The sequence below is a fragment of the Perca flavescens genome, chromosome 17, assembly GCF_004354835.1.
Source record: "Perca flavescens isolate YP-PL-M2 chromosome 17, PFLA_1.0, whole genome shotgun sequence".
Classification (NCBI taxonomy): Eukaryota; Metazoa; Chordata; class Actinopteri; order Perciformes; family Percidae; genus Perca; species Perca flavescens.
Window position 1 is genome coordinate 31,561,044 of NC_041347.1, and position 22,293 is coordinate 31,583,336.

The 22,293-nt window shown below is 42.1% G+C and overlaps 1 protein-coding gene across 1 annotated transcript; it reads right to left on the bottom strand.

Moving 5' to 3' along the window:
• Nucleotides 1-3,920: 3,920 nt before the first annotated feature.
• On the bottom strand, nt 3,921-7,008 carry fgfbp3 (fibroblast growth factor binding protein 3). Its single transcript, XM_028602976.1, has 2 exons — nt 6,737-7,008; nt 3,921-4,368 (listed from the first exon to the last, which is right to left on the bottom strand). The coding sequence occupies exons 1-2, from the start codon at nt 7,006-7,008 to the stop codon at nt 3,921-3,923; spliced, it is 720 nt and encodes a 239-aa protein (XP_028458777.1).
• Between the last annotated feature and the right edge of the window lie 15,285 nt (nt 7,009-22,293).

A 22,293-nucleotide genomic window follows, 5' to 3' on the forward strand; every position in this document is an offset into this window, starting at 1 on the left:
GCAGCTCCTCTTTTTACCCTGTGTGTTGAGCTCTCTGTTTTAGCTACAGAGTGAGGCATCGCGCTTCTGTTCCATCTTTGTTGGGAGTCGCACATTCTCAGTAGCTAGGTAAGGACTACTAGCCAATCAGAAGCGGAGTATGAGGGCATGCCCTGACAGTAGCTAGGTAAGGACTACTAGCCAGTCAGAAGCAGAGTATGACGGCGTGCCATGCTAGCAGCTAGGCGAGCATTATAACGTGTGTTCCAAAGTGACCACGTTTGTCTCTGAAGTAAAGGCTGGACTACAATAGAGCTGTTTGGAGCAGTTGGTGAACAGTGTTTTCTGTTGGAGATGGTATGTCCCTTTGGGCTTTTTCACTTAGTAAACCTATAACATGCACAAAAAAGATATAGAACACAATAAAGGAAAGAAAAGCCAAAAAGCATAATATGAGGACAAGACTTTCACCCAGGTAACGGGTGTTTGTGTCCTGGGAGAACTACTTAAGGGGGACCGGTGTTTTAACCCAAACCACAACTTTTTTTCTAATCCTAAAGCTTTAGTACATAACTTTTTTGTATTAATCAATGTCTGTTACATTCAAGCTGTTGTCAAACGAGTTGCTACAAAGATAATTAAGACTATCAGCTCCACACAACTCTCTCTGGATTTCTCAGTATGATTATGTTCAGAAGATTGGCATCTGGTGACTTTCTCGCACATAACCTGAAGTGAAGATAATGACCTTTTCTGAAGAGTCCGTCATCATTTTGTAATCCTCCGTGTCCTCCTTGGCTACTAGCAACTGTGGGGAGGAGGGGTGGTGCGTGGCGCGTGATCATGGAAGGCTTGTATCATGTGGACGAGCTGACAGTGTTGTTGTCATTATTTAGAATTCCTCATGGGGGAGACAGAAACTACGCACTATAGCTTTAACTAGTCGTCAACACATGACTGTCAACTTTTGTCAGCTAAACTCAACTGTAACGGCCGCTGAAATTACTGTCACCTCGTGGTGCTCTGTACCCGGCTCACAGTCACCTTTCCTTGGCTAAATTTAACTGTAAACACCGCTTAACTTTCAGGTGACCGACCGGCAGTCACCGTAAATTTGTAGGCTATCCAGTGGTGGAATGTAACTACATTTACTCCAGTACTGTAGATACATAACATACATTTACTCCTGTACTGTACTTAAGTGCAAATGTTGAGGTACTTTACTTGAGTCTTTTATTCTCATGCCACTTTCTACTTCTATTCCGCTACATTTCAGAGAGAAATATTGGACTTTTACTCCACTACATTCATCTGTTACAACTTTAGTTACTCTGCTACGTTCATCTGTTCCAGCTTTAGTTACTAGTTACTTTAGTTACTCCGCTACATTCATCTGTTCCAGCTTTAGTTACTAGTTACTTTAGTTACTCCGCTACATTCATCTGTTCCAGCTTTAGTTACTAGTTACTTTAGTTACTCCGCTACATTCATCTGTTCCAGCTTTAGTTACTAGTTACTTTAGTTACTAGTTACTTTACACATTAAGATTCCTGCACACAAAACACATGTAGTTTATGATATCTGATGTTTGATTCTAAAGTAAACTAGCCGACAATATAACGGCTGCAAGTCCAGCTGAGATGATGAGACCATTAAACACACAACTGGTTGGTTCCTTTACTCTTTCTACAATGGGAGGATTCTTCAGCATTGAGTACTTTTACATTTAATACTTTAAGTAAATTTTCCTGATGAAACTTCCAGACTTTTACTTAAGTAACATTTTCAATGCAGGACTTTTACTTTTAACAGAGTATTTTTACATTGTGGTATTAGTACTTTTGCTTGAGTAAAGGATCTTCTTCCACCACTGAGGATATCAAACGAACCCGTTCATAAGAATGTGTTGAATAAGTTTAATCCTGTTATTAACAAGATATCACCACATTTTATCCATTTATAATATTGCTCATCTAACGTGAATGTGTGGATGTTGTAAATGATTGTAGAACTGGAAAAAAAACAAAAAAACATTAGTTTATTTGAAGCATTTTGTTCCAGAAACAGTGTTAAAAAGTCTTTAAAAATATATAAAAATGAAATTGCTGCACGAGTCTAATCTGCCACAAATCACATCCAACCAATTGTTTTTCACAGAACAGTTACACAAGGTTTGTAGAAAATAGTGGTTACACATCACACAAAAATAAACTATCCATCTAGTAATCACTACTATCATCAGTGATGATCATTGATTGTTCCCCAAGACACTATTTTATTTGTTAGTCCAACATTACACAGTTTCAACAGTTTCAACTTTTCAGTTTCATCTGAACGATTTGAATGATTTCTAGAGAGAAAAACTACAACCAACTTTACACGACAGAACACATCCCGAAGCTAAATGTGGATAATTAACACAAACTGAAGACAAATAGTAACAGATTGGTTCGTTCCATCTGTTCCCTCCACTGAGGCTTAAAATCAGCAGATGGGGTCAGCCCTGTGTTCCCACAGCCCAATGGTCCGACAGCCCTATGGTCCCACAGCCCTATGGTCCCACAGCCCAATGGTCCCACAGCCCTATGGTCCCACAGCCCTATGTTCCCACAGCCCAATGGTCCCACAGGCCTATGTTCCTTACAGCCCAATGGTCCCACAGCCCAATGGTCCCACAGCCCAATGGTCCCACAGCCGTATGGTCTCACAGCCATATGTTCCCACAGCCCAATGGTCCCACAGGCCTATGTTCCCAAATCTCTTCAATTTTTTCACTGAAAATTAGGCCCTATGTTCCCACAGCCCCATGTTCCCACATTTCTAAGATTTTTCTTAAAATTAGGCCCTATGTTAGGGTTACATTCCATCTGTAGTCCATTGCTACTGGATAATAGGTTGGGTGTAATTGGCTACCAAATTGGGAGAAAGGGGGATACAATCTGATAAAAATTCATGAAAAAAGGAAATGTGGGAAAATAGGGCCTAATTTTGAAAAAACTCATGTGAGAACACAGGGCTGTGGGAACACAGGCACGCTCCAGGCAGATGGGTAGTGGGACAGGAAGGAACATTTATAATGAATTGTGGCTTTTTATTCAGTATTGATTTTTGATTTAATGGTTTTATATAATTCAGATTGCCAGGTATCAATTGTCGCTTCACTATAACGTTGCACATTTGATGCAAGGTGGCTTAATTTGTTAACAAACTGTTTTGTTTTATGACCAAATCTGGACTCCACTTATTTGTTTAAAACCAAACTATCTTTACCAGTGTTGTAATGTTATAAAGTACAAATACTGTGTTACTGTACTCAAGTAGAAATTTCATGTATCTGAACTTTACTTTATTTATATTTCTGGAAACTTTCACTTTTACTCCGATACAGTTCCGATATCAAATGTAAACTTTTACTCCGATACACCTGTGGCTGTATTTGCAAGAAATGTTTTGGTACGTTGGAGTGAAAGATACTTCCTCGCCAAAAATGAAAATTCTGTTTCTGTTTTTCTCTTTGTTGGTGTCAGACTTTGAATTTGATGTTTAAGAAGGTGTGGACACCCTGGCTATAACGCTTTACTATAAAGGAAGCCACAATAAAGTTCATAATCAATTTATTTTCTATAATTAAGTACATTAGAAAATTACTTTTGATACTCGTACAGTAAATATCAGATACTTTTAAGACTTTTACTCAAGTGATATTTTAAAAGGTGACTTTAACGTCTACCAAAGTCATTTTCTGGTAAGATACTTGTACTTTTACACTTTAAGTATTGCTTTCAATTACTTTATACAAGACTGATCTTTTCTAATGAGCTGCCTGGTGTTTCCCGTACAATAACAAAATAAAAATAAAAAACATTTTTTTGAAATTGTGAAATTGTGAACACCATCATGTATCAAAAACCGAGCTCTGCGTTTCCTTTGTAATTTCCAAATCAACCCTCAAAGAACTTGACAAAGAAGGAGCAGACGGAGTGCCATCCCTCGTTGCAGTAACTCTGTGCCGGCGCCATGTCGTTCAGCACTCCTTCTTCGTCCTCAAACCCAGTCCTCTCCTCCCTCTTCTTCTTCTCCTCCTCGTCCTCTTCCTCCTTCTTCTTCCTCCCCTCGGGCTTCCCTGCGTCGGACCCCTTACTGGCTGCTGGTCCTCTCTTCTTGCCTCCTTCCTTCCCGCCCTTCCTCTCCTCCTCTCCGCTGCGTTGGGCGAGCTTCATGTTGGCCTCGGCCGGAGCCTTCTTGCAGGTTTTAGCCTTCAGGACTTTCTCTCCTTCGCAGGCGTTCTGCCTCTTCTTCAGCTTCCCCACCAGCTGCTTCCAGTACTGGCTGGACTTCACCCCGTAGGCCGGGCACATGTCGGGTTTACCGGCATAACGACACCAATACCTGGAGGGGAAGCAGAAACAGAACTAGAAGGTCACTAGAAGGTAGACACTAAATTGCAAAATTGCATTTTGTGTCTATTATCTGTACGTTTATCTGGACCCGTACCTGCCTATTTCCCCCATAAAACCACTGGTCACCTTTGGTGTGAGAGGCCATCATTTGTCAGACGTAATTAAGTTTTACCAACAATGACTGTCCCTTAAAAATCAAACAATAAGAACCCTTAAACATCACACTGTGTGCCCTGGTCACAACTCAGCTATTTTTTTCAGAATCATAAATATGTAACAAATGTTTCCCATTAGGCAGTTGTCCAAAATTAAACTCATCAGCACAGGAATGATTTGAATATTAAGCCTTGGTTCTGAGTGTCCTCACTAAGTGAACCCCTGAATTATGTCAATGAGAGAAAACGGCTTAGCCTTGGTCAGATTTATAGGTGACATGGATTTATGGGCACTAAAGGTGAATTAGGTTAATGTGCTATCGTTCGTTGGTGAGGAGTTGCACTCTGCAACCTTCCGAGAGTCTCTTTCTCTTTTCTCTTGGAAATGGACTGTTAACTGGCCGACAGTCTTTCTATTTCTGTTTGTATGCAAGGGGCTGGTAAAATAAGATGTTTGTCTTCATCCAGCTCCTTTCCGATCATGGATATGTGATGTAATGTAGCAAATAATTAATGGTTGGATTATAAAATGTGTCTGTTTCATCGATGTTCATCTTGTCTTTCCAACATTCCACTTGACCCTAAGATGATTTTTCTGCACCTGTATCCAACAAATCGGAATGTGAAACCCCAAGAAAATACCGTAAATGTATTGATTTTGCTATACTACTGGCCAAAAGATCTCTGTGGTCAAAAGTGCTGCATTTGTCAGACGCATGGGCGTAGATTTCTCTCTTTCTCTGTGAAATGAAGCTGCCTTCTAGAGCGGTCGGAAATGTCGAGATTAATAAACGACCTGACGGAAAACCATAAATGCTTTTGTTGTTGAGATGTAGATGATTTCTAAAAATGTGCTATCGTCATTTGGCGAGACGTTGCAGTCAGTGGCCCTCCCTGAATCAATAAAGGTTATAAATATGTAAAAAGGACTATAGCTCTCATCTGGAAGAAAATGGATGCACCTGCATCCTACAATTGGTGCATGGATCCAGTTTATTGCGCAATGTATGTCCACGGAGAGAGTTTAGAGCCATTTGACCGTGTTTTGTAAAAGAAGAAGACATAGGGGAGCTGTTACTGTGAAGGCTGATTTATGGTTTTGGAGGGGCTCCACGCAGAGCTTTCTCCCTAGCCTGCGTAAGTGGCCTTGTTCGTTGGTGTGTTAGTTGGTGTTGTTGTGTGGGTGGGTGGGGAGTGTGTGGTAGAGCGAGTGAGAGAGTGACGGTGATTATCTTCAGAGTTAGTAATGACTCTAGAGTCATAGTTGGTTCTTTCTGACCTGGAGCAGGAGAAGTTAACCCTCTCCTTGATTTCATGTTGTTTATGGAGAAGGAGAACCAGGAAATGAGTCGGGGGGGAATGCAAAGCTACAAAGCCACGGCCGAGCGGCGTGCAGTTACATTGTTTTTGAGAGGTGCACGTCAGACTACGCCGTAGGGTTGGTATCTCCGTGTCCCTGCGTACGTACCCACGGCGTCGATTTAAAGCAGAAGCATAAATCTGCCTTGACACTGTCATTTAATTTGCTTTTTGTTTTTATACATTACATTTTCATTCATTGTTGTAATACGGCAAAGGTTGAGAGAGAAAATGTGTGCCGAGGTTTCTTCCTAAAAGGGAGTTTTTCCTCGACACTGCTTGCTCATGAGGGAATTACTGTAATTCTTGGGGTTTTGGAATTTATAGAGCGTGGTCTAGACCTACTCTATCTGTAAAGTGTCTCGAGATAACTCTTGTTATGATTTGATACTATAAATAAAATTGAATGTAACTAAAAGACTTTTTCAGATCTAATGATCGTAGTTGGACTTCTTTAGCAAGTTTTTTTCTTTAAGCTTTTTAGATGTTATCTGCTCTAGCTTTTCAAATATTTTAGACACAGATATGGTAATAATGGTCCACAATGATGTGAAAAAGAGACGCAAAACTACCACAAAGGGACACAAACCGACTACAAAGAGACGCCACATGACCACAGAGACCTAAAATAACCCCAAAGAAAACAAAAATGACCAAAAAGAGACCCAACACGACTACAAAGAGATGCACAATTTTACAAAGAGAAACAAAATGTGTTTTAAAAAGTATTTTTTTTAAATTGAAAAACCGAAGGACGCCTAAACCCCTCACCAAATACGCGCACCTAAGTCTTCCACAAAGCTAGGGGGGACACTGTGCCGTTAATGCTTCCCTCACCTCTGCGGCTCTCCCAGTGTCTCGATGCTGCAGTTGACCAGCAGGCTCACCAGGCCTTCGCCAGACGTCTGCCAGGTGCAGCGATGGCCCTCCTTGGTGCTCAGCTCTCCAGAGCCGGGCACCGAGCGGTTCCTGGGCCTCTTGGCCGCCGGCGGCGTTGACGGCGGAGGCTGGCGGGGTTTGTCGGGTTTCCCCTCGCCAGGCTGCCGCTTGGCCTCGGCGAGGACGGGGATGCAGAGGAGGAGGACGAAGACCAAACTGCACGGCAGGAGACTCATGGTGGCTGTGAAGAGACATTTTGGATACAGTAATGAGGAAAATATGAATGTCTGTTCTGAAGTACTTTAATTTGAGATTTGATTTTAAAGGCAATGTTTTAGCCTTGTTTTAGATATGTGGAAAAGAAAAATCCCGTTGAACACTATAGTCTAGTAGCCAACTAGGTGAACCCGGAAATGTTGAGTACACCAAAGGTTTATTGCAGAAATGTGAATTATGGGTGCCCAGTATACATAAATTGCTGGATGCTAATTAGTGTGGGAAGTGCCTTAAACCTGCATTCTATCTGAATTCCAGCAAGGGGAGACATATGCGGTTGCTAAAGGAGTTTGGTTTCTGTAGAAGACTATGAGGAAGTGATCCACTTCTCACTTGATTTATTACCTTTGTCACATGACCGATTCATGTTTCCATGGTGACTATGCAAAATTCTGATCCCATGGAACCAGCATTGTGCTCCACAGTGGCAGAATGAACATATAGAAAATGTGTATTGTATTCAGAAAAATAATTAGTTTCAAATGAAATCAATTGAAACTAATAATGAATGTGAGGTTTTATTTAGCAGAATTACCTTATGTTGTTCTATCCTATCCAATATTTCCTATATTCCTAATCAAATTCCCCCCTGCCCCAATTTAAAAATCCTGGAATCGCCCCTGTTTTTGATGCCTTCCTCATCAGGATCCAAGGGTCAGAATGTCATAGAGTGACACAACACAAGTGTTAGATAGTTTGAAAACGGACAATGGACAAAGAGTGGGGGTGTGAGTCTCTTTCAGCGGCTTATTGAAAGTCAGCCAAGCGTCAGAAAACACTCCCCCAAGAAGAGTCCAGACCGGACACGCAGCTATCAAACGACAAGCAGGGAGGAAGGGAGGGAGTGAGGGAGGAGAGGGATTACTGCTCAACTCTGACTCTTTCATTTATTCACATGGATTTCTCTTTCAGAAAAACTATGGAACAAGTAGTATCAAATGATGCAGAAAACAGGAAAAATACGTTTGTGTTTTGACGTGTATTGTGCGAGACGAGAGATGATCCCCGAGCGGATTCCCACTAAACTTAGTGCTACTACGACAAACCTACGACAAACTGAGACTTTCTTCACTTTCTAAATTATCTTGTAATGTGTGTAATTCATGGCTCAATTCAAACGAGATCCAAACATTATTTGTCTCTCCCCGTTCACTACCCTTAACCCAAAATCCTTGGGTTAAAGGCCTTGCTCAAGGGCACCTCAGTGGTGGTCACTTCCCCCACCCAGATATAATGCTGTCGGTCTGGGCATTGAACCGATGACCTCACGCTCACTTCTCTAACCTTTAGGACACCACTGCTGTGTATATATACCTATAAAATATAATAGAACAGTCAGAGGGGATATTTTTATACTTTTAAATCTTTAACTACATTTCACTGATTTTACATACAGACTTTTACTGTAACAGTATTTTTACTGTGTGGTTTTACTACTTTTTACATCAGTAAGAGACCTGAATACTTCGCTGGAACACGCTGGAACGGATCCTCCATCCGTCATCACTTTCACCCGTCTGATTAGCTGTGTGTGTGTGTGTGTGTGTGTGTGTGTGTGTGTGGCATCAGCAAACATGGGGGGGGGGGGTGGTATGTTTCTATTCTCAGACTGAATGAAAAACAGGAAGTGTGCAGAGCGATCTGAGAGCCTGCGGGCCGCCTCACTCCACCCAAACACTCACAGATTAGTTTTTTTATCCTTTAACAGGAAGACGTTGAACGCTGCAGATGTGTGTGTTCACAGTGTGTAACTAAGTACATTTACTCCAGTACTGTACTTCAGTCCAAATGTTGAGGTACTTGAGTTAGCACCCCTCTCTCTCTGTTCTTTCTCTAGCTCGCTCCACCACTTTGTTTTATCTAACGTTAGCAGCGCTCCACATAACGTTCTGGGATACTGCAGCAGTAGCTGTTGTTATAGCAACAAAAGACGCTCTCGGCGGCTTTTTGGAATTAAAACGCTGCCAGCTTTTTTTCTTCAAAAGCGCCCTAGTCAACTTTTCTTATCAAAAAAGACTAAGTCAATAAATTAAACTGATTCAAGTCGACCTAAATGTTCAGTCTCTGTCTCTATTTTTCAGGTTACTTCACTGCATCTGCATCAGCCATTTGGAGTCTGGTTTAATGAGAGTGAAAGCGTTAATTGGGTTTCCCTGGGTCAGCGTATAAACACTGAACAGGTTGCTACCATGTACCTTCAGTTGGTTAACAATGCGATACCGTCGGAACATCATAACAGGTCGTGTGCTGCCGTAATTAATTCTGTTAATGTTTGTGTTTGTGAATTAATGAGGTGGGAAATTAAATCAAAAGGACATTGTGTTCCAGAGCTCCGTGGTGTTTTTCTTTCACTCCCTGAACAAATGAAAAGGCTTCACAATCAGGCACAATTATGTTATTACTTTATCTACACTTCCTGTCAATCAAAATAAAAAAGTTTTCTGCCTATTCTGCTAAACTCACCGGGAAACTGACCCTGACATTTAATGCTTTTGTTAAGTCTGTAGTAGATGTACCAAGCCATCTATTAGTGCTTGAGTTCCAACCCGTTCTCATTCAGAATTCGTAAAATACGGACGTTTGGGCAGTAGCTGTCAGCGTCAGATACAACGCAAAAATTCCCCTTCAGCTTGTGTGTAGAACTCACCTGGTAGAGAAGTAGCTACACAGCGTTTGAAGATGATGTAGCACTAAGAGCTACTACGGTAGCAAGTAATATCAAAGCCCGAAAATCTGCATAGGGAGGCTGGTTGGGTTGGTGGACGGGTCAATCAACACAGGACTTTCACCCAGGAGAACGAGAATCGTGTCCCACGTGTCACGTTTCCTAAATCCAACCGTGCCGTTATTCTTTTCCTAAACCCAACTGTCCCATTCTTCCGGCGTGTCATGGAAACGTAAGCCTACCCACAACCTTTTCCTTAACCTAACTGTGTCAAAAGTGACGCCAATAGTCCAGACCAAGAGCGTTAAGATAAAGCGCGTTTAGATCTGACCCTAAAGGAGACTTTTAGCGTCAATAACAGCACCAAAGGCACCTGACCAAGCGTGCGTATTTTACGCGATGGGAGTGAGAATGTGTTGTGAGTTCCCACTGTGCTGGTGGATGGTGAGTTATTGTGAAATATACCAATGCCACAAGGGATGCTCAATTCTGATTGGCTGAAGGGTGTGCATTCTGTAACAGCAGCAGCCTTTAATGGCGTGTTCCCACCAAGGTGGAATAAAACATTTGCCTTGCGCCATTCGCCTGAGTTTGATCGCGGGATCATTTTTGAATAATTTGTGTTTATTCACGTCACTCGCGTACACACCGGCGTAGAGATGTAGGCACCAAGAATGTTTCTTTCCGTCATCATAAGGCCAACATAGCCACTGTTGCTGCTTTGTACCTGGTGTGGAAGTCACAGATATGTCGGAAAATGAAATAGAGTCATTTCTGGATTAACAATATCCCCTGGCGGAGAAAAGGAAGCCGAAATAACAACATCATGATGCGATTCGTAAAAAGTCTGAATTCAAACTTCATCAGGTCATCAGGTCAACTTTTAAAACTGGATGGTTTGGATCAATCAGGGCTCTGCCAACTTTGGAGATGCTCCATAAACACAGCAACATACACAGAATGTTCAGAACTTAACAGGTAGTCAAACTTCCCCGCTTTCTTTTCCCAAAGAAAACTGCTTTTTCGCCCATTCCTTGTCTAATCAGTGAAGTGCTACAGCACTCCGGGTGCTACAGACAGCTACGGTAATCGTCTCCTCTATTTCTGCTTAAACAACGTCAGGACATCAGCAGAATCTAAACGCTGATTGGCTCTTGCAGCACATACGTGCAAATTTCTCGCTGGAGTTCAAATATTTTAACTCGCAAATTGGCAGTGCGAATGAGGCAAATTTCGCATCCTAGCCTCATTCGCGCCGCGTGCCGCGACTTTGCGTCTAGTCGCGTCTTGGCATTGACTTTGTACGGAATCGCGCCGCAGAATTTGCGTGAAATGTGCTTGGTGGGAACACGCCGTTAGTCTGTCATTGTCGACACAGGATGTGTTCAGGCACAGCACTGCATGGACGCATTCTCAGGAACGTGTTGGTTTGATATTGTATGAATGCACAACCATTTGTATGTTATCACACGAAACTAAGGCGACCGCATGCCGGCGACATACAGACAGGTCACATGACAGGTGGGTTTAGCAGTCTTTACAGTTGAATTTAGCCGACAACAACTGACTGTCAGCTGGGTACAGAATAGTCTATATCCACGACGTTCCACTTCCGAGATTGCTCCGGTGCCACGATGTTTCCTTCCACTTTCTTTGTGTTGGCGTTCTAACCTCCGGTGGATTTGTGAGGACTATGGTTAACTGCTCCTCAGATCTCTGCAGGGTAAATCCAGACAGCTAGCTAGACTATCTGTCCAATCTGAGTTTTCTGTTGCACGACTATCAACTTTTGAACGTACACGTGTTCCACCAAAACAAGTTTCTTCCTGAGGCTATTTTGCACAGGCACCGTGGCACCATCTGGCGCTTAGCCCCACCTAAGACAATTGTGATTGGTTTAAAGAAATGCCAATAAACCAGAGCACGTTTTTCTCCCATCCCGGAATGCTGGGTGGACTAGCCGGTCCCTGGCCACTCCCCATTGACAAGCGTTAACTTCCTTGAAGGCGGGTACTCTGTTGAAGTTTAAAACTATTGGATCTGCCCAGAGCCACTCTGGATCTGCCATAACCAATCGCTAACGTTTGGTTGTAATGTCGGCTTAGCATCGCTAGCGTTAGCCTTAGCTAACTCCTTCACCACTAACGGAGCGAGCTGGAAAATCTAACTGTTCCCGAACCCCGTGGGGAGGAGGGCCACAACATCATGGCCACCAACAAAACTCAGCAAAGATTGGTCTTGCTCGGGCTCTAACTTCTGGATATTCGGCAGCGTTGCCACAACGGACCGAATAGCTTTCGCTCGCATCTTTCTCCGCCGCCATTACGGAACTCACCGAAGGTTACCGAACCTCAACGTCATCGCTCTCAGCCACTCCCTCCATTTGCTGATTGGACCGCCAAATATTTGGTCGGGGAAAACCCACGAATATACCGCAAACCCAGTTGGAGTACTGAAGGAAGATGAAAATTGAGCAGAAGTACGTAGGAGGGCTATCACTGTGGAGGAAGGTCTGGCAAACCTGAGGTTAAGGTTGTGATAGCAGCAATTACAGTTAAGTTTAGCCGAGAACAGAGAAGCTCAGATTACACCAACATATTCATAAGGAGGGGTCGTATGATATTGCCAAAAACTTATACACAACAGTTCGTATATCTTTGTCATGGGACAAAGATAAGCCGAGGAGAATTGACTGTGAGCCGGGTACAGAGCACCATGAGGGGATGGTTTTAGCGGCCGTTGCGATGCATTTAGCCAACAAAATGTAAAATTAAGTTTAGACACCAAAATACTAGTTAGGATTATAAAAAAAGATTGTGGCTTGGGTTAAAGTCTTGAGTTTTCTCCTTAACTTCTTCCGGGACATGAACTTCATCCCCCCCGACCTTCTTCCTACGCGAATCTTCGCACTTTTATACAGCAGCAGTGATTGCGGTGCGTATGGTTATAAATATGTGGAATCATAGGCGTAATTTACTGGGGGGATGGGGGTGCAACCCCCCCCTAAAAACCTATTTTAATTTCCTTTACGTAAATAAAGACATTTGCACCACAAATTGATGCAGAAAAGTCACACATTGTTGCAGGAAAATTCACCAGAATGCAGGAAATGAAGTGTTTCACGTTTAAAATTTCAATTTTGTTTAACAGTGCTTCACCTTTTGTAGCGATAGATACGAATGGTTCATGAGAAACAGCCTGAAAGATGATAAACCACAGTGGCCTGTGCGGTTGTAAAACATAACGCACAGAAAGCGAGAAAGCATTGGGCTTTGTCCTTCCATAACGGCTCATTGTGCATCCAAGTCACAGAGGGATCAATGTCACTCAACATTTTATTTCATTTTACAGTCTTGCCGAGTACAAATAGATTTTTTTTTGTTGTATAGTTAAAGTACGTGTTTTTTTGTCGTGTGAAAAATGTAATTTTGTGTCTGAGTCTGAAGTGATCTGCCGTTCAATAACAAATATCTCCTGTTTTTGAAGAGGTCTGGGATGATTGTCAAGATTCACAGTTAGTCCGATGCAACTGAAAAAAAAAATATTGAGTTTGGATAAATTAATTCACAAAACTAAAAACATGTTTTCGCATTTCCCAAAGTGAATTATCGTGCGATAACATTGAGAAACGACAAAAAGCTGCAACTTTTAAAAGAGGAAATGAAGTTCACTCCTGATTTCTGCATCTATGCTTACTTTGAGTTGTTTACAAAGCTTTGCTATATACTCAACGTTGTGTATATATTCATGTGTAGTATAGTGCCAATTTTTCCCTCTCAAATTTGGTAAATTTGTATTCTTTGTTTCCTACTTTCACAAGTCCATGTCCTCCATGTTCATCTTGGAATAAGAATAAAAAGCAAACAAAGAGATAAAACATTTCATTTTAACAGGGAGATGAAAAACCAAGGCACGAAAACAAAATCTAAAATAATCCCCCCCCGACCCCCTCTCCCCCCCTCCCAGTCTATGCACTCCTCCAAATACACCCCTCATCAATAAGTCATGATAAAAAAAATCTTTCTTTGTTGTCTCTCGCTCTCTAATATTTGAGTCTGACAGTTTTAAGAAGAAGGTGAAATTGCCGAGCAGTTCAGTGTTCAGAGTTTAGTTGTTCTAGTGTGAGCAGAGGCCCGGTGTTCTTACCATGTGATGCTCCACGGCTCGGAGTCGCTGTGGGAATGTGGGGACAACCGGATAAAAGAGGGGAGAAGACGAGGATAAAGGAGGAGGAGGAGGAGGAGGAAGAGGAGGAGGGAGGGGGTTCGGGGAATTAGGAGGACTATACGAAGAACTGCCCACCAAAAAACCAAGAACCCCTCCCACATTCAGGCCTGCTAACAAAACCCTGTGTGTGTGTGTGTGTGTGTGTGTGTGTGTGTGTGTGTGTGTGTGGCTTTGTGCAAGTGCGCACTCAAGGTTTGTTATTATACGATGAACGTGAAGTTGTAAAGGAAGAATTGAAACCAAAAATAATAATACAAAATTTACCAAATTTGAGTGGAAAATATGGGCACTATTAAATATGACGTTAAGTATATAGAAAGCTCACAGTAAGCAGCTGCGGAAATCAGGAGTGCACTAATTTTCCTCTTTTTAAAGATGCAGCAGACCTCTTCAAAATTGAACGAAATGATTGATTGTCATTGAACATAAGAATCACGTCAGGCTCGGACACAAAATTACATGTTATAAACAATTAAAAGTGTGTGTGTGTGTGTGTGTGTGTGTGTGTGTGTGTGTGTGTGTGTGTGTGTGTGTGACGACACCTCGAGGTTTTTGGATGCTTCAGGGTCCTCTAGCCTCTATAAGCAAGTATTTACAGGTCAAAACCCTTTCTTTCCTTTTTTTTTTAAATTTGTGTGAATGCTAAAAGCTGAAAAGCTAAACACTACTGGCTTGAATGCAGAAGAACAATGTTTTAGGAAAAGTGGAAATGGTTTTTAATTATTTGGAATTTGATTGTAAAGAGAAGAAGAAAAAAGAAACAGTGAAAACACTTCTACAAGTTCAGGTTAAAACTGGGTTGAATTTAATGTAAAGGTTTTAGACAGCCACTCGAGCAAGCAGCTCTGAACTGTAGAATATGTAAATACGTAGAAGCAGTGAAGAAAAAGAAGCCGACTGCTCCTCCTGAATGTGAATGTGACGTGAGCTCCCGCAGAGCCGGTGGCCTTCACTGCACAAACCTGCAGCCCATTTACAATGACCGATAAACAAAGAGAATTATAAATCAAAATCTGATGAGCTTCTCATTTGCATGTATCCCCAAAATAATCCATAATGCATGTCCCGTCGCACGAAAGAACATTGAAAGTCACTTTTTCTCCTTTTCTATTGGCCCAAGTCTCTCTCTCTCTCTCTTTCTCTCTCTCTCTCTCTCTCTCTCTCTCTCTCTCTCTCTCTCTGTCACTGCATTCATACCAGTAAGTAACTCGGCCCTCAGCGAGATGAATGAGGAGAATCTTCTCTCTCCTCCAAGACAAAGAGTCGTGCGGGAATCTGGGTCACAGCTTAACCCCCCGCAGACACCCTGCCATCACCGCCCAGCTCCTTTCGCATTCAGCCTATGGGTGGCTGGAGATCCGAGGACGGCCCTTTCCCTCGCACACGCTGCCAAAAATCAGCTTGGCGAGAGACGGATGTTCTGAAAAACAAGCACGACGACGGTAAACATGTTGTTCCGCCCAGTCTGGGCCAATCAGGAACAAATATGTCACCTTGTTTTCAGCTGGAAATGCACTTTGCTCTCGAGTCGAGCAGCAACAATCTGAAAGGCAAAATGGTAGCGCTAAGAAGCGCCATTTACTCAAGTTTTGCCAGAGGCAAGTCAGCGGTGTCAGGGTTTGACTCATGGAGGAGAGAATAAACGATGAGTGGAACTGAGATGTTTCTCATCCACTCTCAATTTGATACATTTTTTTGTTGGGTTTGTTCTAGCACCGGATCATTTTTTCTTCTTCTTTTCCAACAAGTTTTTATTTCACATTTACTTGTTTTTAGGGTTGCAACCAACGATTATTTTCATAGTCGATTAATCTGTCGATTATTTTATGGATGAATGGATTAGTTGTTTGGTTTAGAAAAAGTCACAAAATGGTGAAAAATGTGGATCAGTGTTCCCCGAAGCCCAAGATGAAATCCTCAAATGTTTAATTTTGTCCACAACTCAAAGATATTCAGTTTACTGTCACAGAGGAGAGAAGACACTAGAACATATTCCCATTAAACATGGTGACATCAGAGTTTTTGCTTTTTCACTAAAAATGACTCAAACCGATTAAACAATCATCAAATTAGTTACCGTTAAATTTAAAAGTTGACAACTAATCCATTAATCTTTGTAGCTTTCACACAGTTGAAGAATAGAACCCACATCCTTTATTTCCTCACATCCTTTTACTTAAAGCTGCATTCATTGTTGTCAGGCCACCAGGGGGCAGAATAACTCCCAAACAAGTTGACATACACGTAGTATGACAATCACAATATTTACTCTCATTTCACTCTCATCTCCACCAACTCCATTTGGTCTCCACCAACTCCACCAATCACAATATTTACTCTCATTTGGTCTCCACCAACTCCACCAAATATCTGGCTCTTTAGCTGCTAGAGTTTCCACTTTGTTCCAGTTTTGCAAACCTGTAACTGCCCGACACCGACAAAGGTCAATACTGGAACCAACCAGGCCCCCAGGAAGTGCTCCGCTTTGCTTTGAAGCAAATTGAAGGTCTCCTGGCCTATCATGTGATGCCCTCTGGCCCAAAAACGCTCTCTCCATAGACTAACGTGGTGAAAGAGACGTCACAACCCCGAGGAAATGACTCCTTTCAATGTCAAAATTGTATCCATTCCGTCCATTTGGAATGTCTAGACGAGCCGCACAATTAAACCATTATCCACGACGTTCCACTTCCCGGATTGCTCCGTTGCCGCCAGAAATTCCGCCGACGCATGTCTTTTCAGCCGGATGTCCGTTTCCTTCCTCTTTCTTTGTGTCGGCGTTCTAACCTCCGGTGGATTTGTGAGGACTATGGTTAACTGCTCCTCAGATATCTGCAGGGTAAATCCAGACAGCTAGCTAGACTATCTGTCCAATCTGAGTTTTCTGTTGCACGACTAAAACTACTTTTTAAAAATACAACGTACACATGTTCCACCAAAACAAGTTCCTTCCCGAGGCTATTTTGCAGCGGCACCGTGGCTCCGTCCGGCATTTAGCGCCGCCCATGACGTTTGTGATTGGTTGAAAGAAATGGCAATAAACCAGAGTTTTTCTCCCATCCTGGAAAGCTTTGTGGACTCGCCAGACCTTCCTCAGACCAGAGGTTTCTTTTCCAATCGTTACTACCATCTCTTACTTTGCTTTTGACTTTTTCTGTCTTGTATTAAAATGCACATTTAAATCTCTGTTTGATTAAAAATGTATAGCACAGAAAACAGCTAATCTCAACATAGGCCTAACTCAAAGTAGGCCCCCATGACAATGCCAATTGTTTGCCAACCTTCCTTTGTGATTGGTTGAAAGAAAGGGCAATAAACAAGAGTTTTTCTCCCATCCTAGAAAGCTTTGTGGACTCGCCAGACCTTCCTCCGCAGCGCTGTGGAGGAAGGTCTAGCAGAACTCTAAACTGGAAGTTGCCGGTCTCTAGTGCACCTGCTAGTGTAGATCATCTGAGTAATATTTGGTTCTACGAAGGCTTCATCCGCCACTGAGCAACTCTCATAGGACATGCTGTATCCAGGTTCTATACATGCACGGAACCAACCCATTACCCACAATTATGTGCAAGTCCATTCTGGACCGGACCCACCCCTTTTAAGACCTGCAAACCTGAAATCAAATACATGGGCCCAAAGATGGCTGCGCACATTCCAGACATCTATTCATATAGATGCATAACAGCTGTGGAAAGTCTATAAATAAATACATAAGTGATACAAAACAACAAAGCAATATGTGTCAATAGATGATCCACCTGATGAGACCAAATGGCATGTCACCAACAATTGGCATTGTCACACTCCAACTTCTCCAAAATATTTAAACAAAAGCCTACTTTGAGTTAGGCCTATGTGGAGATTAGCTGTTTTTTGTGCTATACATTTTTAATCAAACAGAGATTGAAATGTGCATTTTAATACAAGACAGAAAAAGTCAAAAGCACAGTAAGAGATGGTAGTAACCTCTGGTATGATCTACAGTAAGTATGAGAAAGTGTAAGTGTGACATACGGATTGTCTTTTTGGTGTGTGTGTGCTGCTACATGTGCCTCTGGTGTACGCGTCTTGTCAGAGAAGTTCACAAGTCATTTTTTGGAAGTCCAAGTCGAGTCTCAAGTCTTTGAGGGCCAAGTCCAAGTCTCAAGTCTCAAGTCTCTGGCCATCTAAATATACAATTAGCCTGTTCCTAGCATTAGCACAACACTTTGCGATGGTTAGCTTGTTACCTGTGATGATATATGCTAAATGTAACGTCTCTTTCACATTAGCCAGTGACTGACCTATCTGGGTGCGTTTTGGAGATGCCTGATGAAGTTCAACGTTGTTGGCCTGGCATCATTTATCTTGGTGCCACACACACCTTGCATGTAGAACATTATTCTACATATGTTGCATCCTCCAATCCCTTTTGTGCCTTGGTTTGATTCTTTAAATGGAGGCCTCCTCCCTCTCTTTCCCAGGTTGGTGATTGCTGAGAGAGCACACACCTGTGTTGCGCTCCCTGGATAAAGGAGAGGGAACACGCCCCACCACCACTTTGGCCTTCCAGAGTCCATGTTGTGCTGGCTGGCAGCAGACATTGCTCTCCGGAGCATGTGTCAGTAATTTTGCTCCTTTTTTTCTGTTTCATCGTAGATTGGCCTCTGCCTGAAAACGTGGCGAGCTCGCCTTTGTTTGGCGTTGTCCTCCGCTGCCGTGGAGCAGCGTTGCACGTTACTGTTGGTTTTGCTAATAAATTGAACTGATCATTTTGTTACAAGCGCCCCCCATCCTTCCTTCAGTTATTTTTACATCAATGGCTACTCTGTGATTTTACAGGGTCGTAACACTGAGTGTGAGTGGCCGTGTGTCCTTGTGTGTTTTGTATGTCCCAATTCATTGGAGAAGAGGTATGCAGCTGTTGCCTCCTGTTGGTGGTTTCTAGAAACAAACTCAATCAAGAGAGAAAGCACTGCATAATAGAGGAAAAGTCTGATGTGCAAAACCGAAATGAGATGATGGAAAAAATATGCCAAAGAATTACATCTGTACTTCCAGAGAGACATATGATCACCTGTTCTATGTTAAAATCTACTGCGGATTTCATCTTTGCACGCTTCTACACATCTGTCCTTGCCAGCAAGCACGTGCAACACCATGTCTTCATATATATAACGTTAAATATACACATACAGTCTAAGTCTGTAATCCCTGAATGGAAATTCAAACTAAAATGAGTAAATGTATATATAGATTCAGTATTTTTATCATTATTATTCCTTTTTAACCCTTGTGTTGTCCTCGGGTCAAATTTTTTATATCAGAAATATCTTTCAACCAAATTGCCCGAAAATAACATAGAAGCATGGATGTACATTGTATGGAACCTATACATCGTTTTAGAGAATTAATGCTTATTTCCATAACATTTTGGGTGTTTTATTCAATTTCATAGCATTTGAAAAAAACTAATTCAATGGTTTTATCTTGGCTAAACTTCGACAGTCTATGATCCATTTAACATCCTCTGATCTTAACTAACAGTCAAAATAATTCAGAATTTCTGCTTATTTTTATCTTAAAAAAAATTGGTATACTGTCACATAAATTAGGTTTATTGACCATGAATTTAAAAAGGCACTGATAAAAGTGAAAAAAGTAAATTTTCAATTAACAACAGCAACTATTATTAACTTAACTACATTATTAACTTATTTAACTATATTATTGAACTATTTTAACTTGTTTTTACCTTGTTTTATCATAACATGTTTCCATATATGTTGTACCTCCTTTTGTTATTTGTTAGGTCACTATCTTGTCTCCAACTGTGTGTGTGTGTGTGTGTGTGTGTGTGTGTGTGTACGTGCGTGTGTGTGCGGCTTTGTCCAAGTGTGTGTGTGTGTGTGTGTATCTCTCTGCGGCTTTTTGCAAGTGTGTGTGAGTGTGTCTGCAAGGTCACTTGTCTCCAACTGTGTCTGTGTGGCTCTGTGTGTGTGGGGCTGTGTGGCTCTGTGTGTGTGTGTGTGTGTGTGTGTGTGTGTGTGTGTGTGTGTGTGTGTGTGTGTGTGTGTGAGAGATGAGCCCTTGACAGCAAACCGAGGCGTCCACTTTCTAGTTTTCAATGGTCGTTGAGAGGCGGCCGCAATCAGCGCCCCATCACTGCCGCCACCTTCTCTGCCGTGATTACTGCAGTCATTAGGACTCTGAACCACTACCTCGAGTGTGTGTGTGTGTGTGTGTGTGTGTGTATATGAGTGTTATATTTTTCTGTTTAAACGGCTGCTGGAGATGATCAGGATGTTCCACGTCTTAGCTGCAATAGCAATGGTTGAGATGGAGATGTTAGTATTCATTTTCATTCTTCTTGTTCATCTTTTATTTGCAGGTTCACTAACTATGTTCATATGCGACTATTTAGTTTTCAACGCATTGTCATGATATCGTACGAAAACGTATGCACAACAATTCATGTGATATCTTATGAAATTACGGTGACAGCCGGCTGGTCATGTGACAGAAAAAAAATGCTGAAAAAAAGGTGACTGTGAGCCGGGTACAGTGCAATTTGAGGTGATGGGCTTTTCAGTTAAAGTGCTCATATTATGCTTTTTGGCTTTTTTCCTTTCCTTTATTGAGTTATAAATCTTTTTTGTGCACGTTATAGGTTTACAAAGTGAAAAAGCCCAAAGTCCCCCCCAAAGGGACTTACCATCTCCAACAGAAAACTCTGTTCACCAACTGCTCCAAACAGCTCTATTGTAGTCCAGCCTTTACTTCAGAGACCAACGTGGTCACTTTGGAACACACGTTATAATGCTCACCTAGCTGCTAGCATGGCACGCCCTCATACTCTGCTTCTGACTGGCTAGTAGTCCTTACCTAGGTACTGTCAGGGCACGCCCTCATACTCTGCTTCTGACTGGCTAGTAGTCCTTACCTAGGTACTGTCAGGGCATGCCCTCATACTCTGCTCCTGACTGGCTAGTAGTCCTTACCTAGGTACTGTCAGGACACGCCCTCATACTCTGCTTCTGACTGGCTAGTAGTCCTTACCTCGGTACTGTCAGGGCACGCCCTCATACTCTGCTTCTGACTGGCTAGTAGTCCTTACCTAGGTACTGTCAGGGCACGCCCTCATACTCTGCTTCTGACTGGCTAGTAGTCCTTACCTAGGTACTGTCAGGGCACGCCCTCATACTCTGCTTCTGACTGGCTAGTAGTCCTTACCTAGGTACTGTCAGGGCATGCCCTCATACTCTGCTCCTGACTGGCTAGTAGTCCTTACCTAGGTACTGTCAGGACACGCCCTCATACTCTGCTTCTGACTGGCTAGTAGTCCTTACCTAGGTACTGTCAGGGCACGCCCTCATACTCTGCTTCTGACTGGCTAGTAGTCCTTACCTAAGTACTGTCAGGGCACACCCTAACAGAAGTGTGATGCCTCAATCTGTAGCTAAAACAGAGAGCTCAACACACAGGGTGAAAAGAGGAGAAAATATGGTGTTTTTTGAAAATTAAAACATGTAAACCTATTCTGGTACAACCTCTAAATACAATTATGAACCTGAAAAATGTTATATATAATTATACCTAATTTTTTAGTTTAAAAAGGCGTAAATTATGAATTATTTAGACTAACAGTTAAGATCAGAGGATGTTGAGTGAATTACAAACTTGTATATGTCACAGTTTAGTCAGGATACTGTTTTAAAACCAAGTGCTATAAATATGAATTAAACAACAAACATTCAAGCGAAGTAATCATAAATTTTATCGGCAAAGAATGTTCCATACCATACAACCTGCATCCATGTTATTTTTGGGCAAATTTAGTTAAAAAAAATGAAGAACATGTAACATTAAAAGGTATTATGTCTGCAAATAACTGTATAAAACAAAAGTGAATACTACAAGGAAGAAAGATAATGGAAGGTGTAAAACAATCCATTTGAACATGTTGTCGTCAAACTGATGAAAATAAAACTAACTTTTGGATTTGGTTTTTGTAAACCCTGTTCATTGCCGAGCTGACACACAATGCACACTCTTTTTCTGAAAAATAAGCCTGGTTTGCTTTGCACCCTCAGGAACACAGAGGTCCTCCTCTGCAGAACACCATCCCCCATTCCTGTTATACTCTCCTCCAGTCTGACCGCACAAACCTTGGATCCCTTTCACTCTCCAGTAAAATCAGAGTCGAGTACAGTCTCCTACTATTAGTGCCCTTTTGCCACCCTGTCTACTCACCAGCTTTAAATGATGCTTCTCCATAACAATGAAATCAGTGTGTGGGCAGAATGCAGACAGACAGACAGACAGACAGACAGACAGACAGACAGACAGACAGCAGGTTTGAATGCAGGGTGGTGAC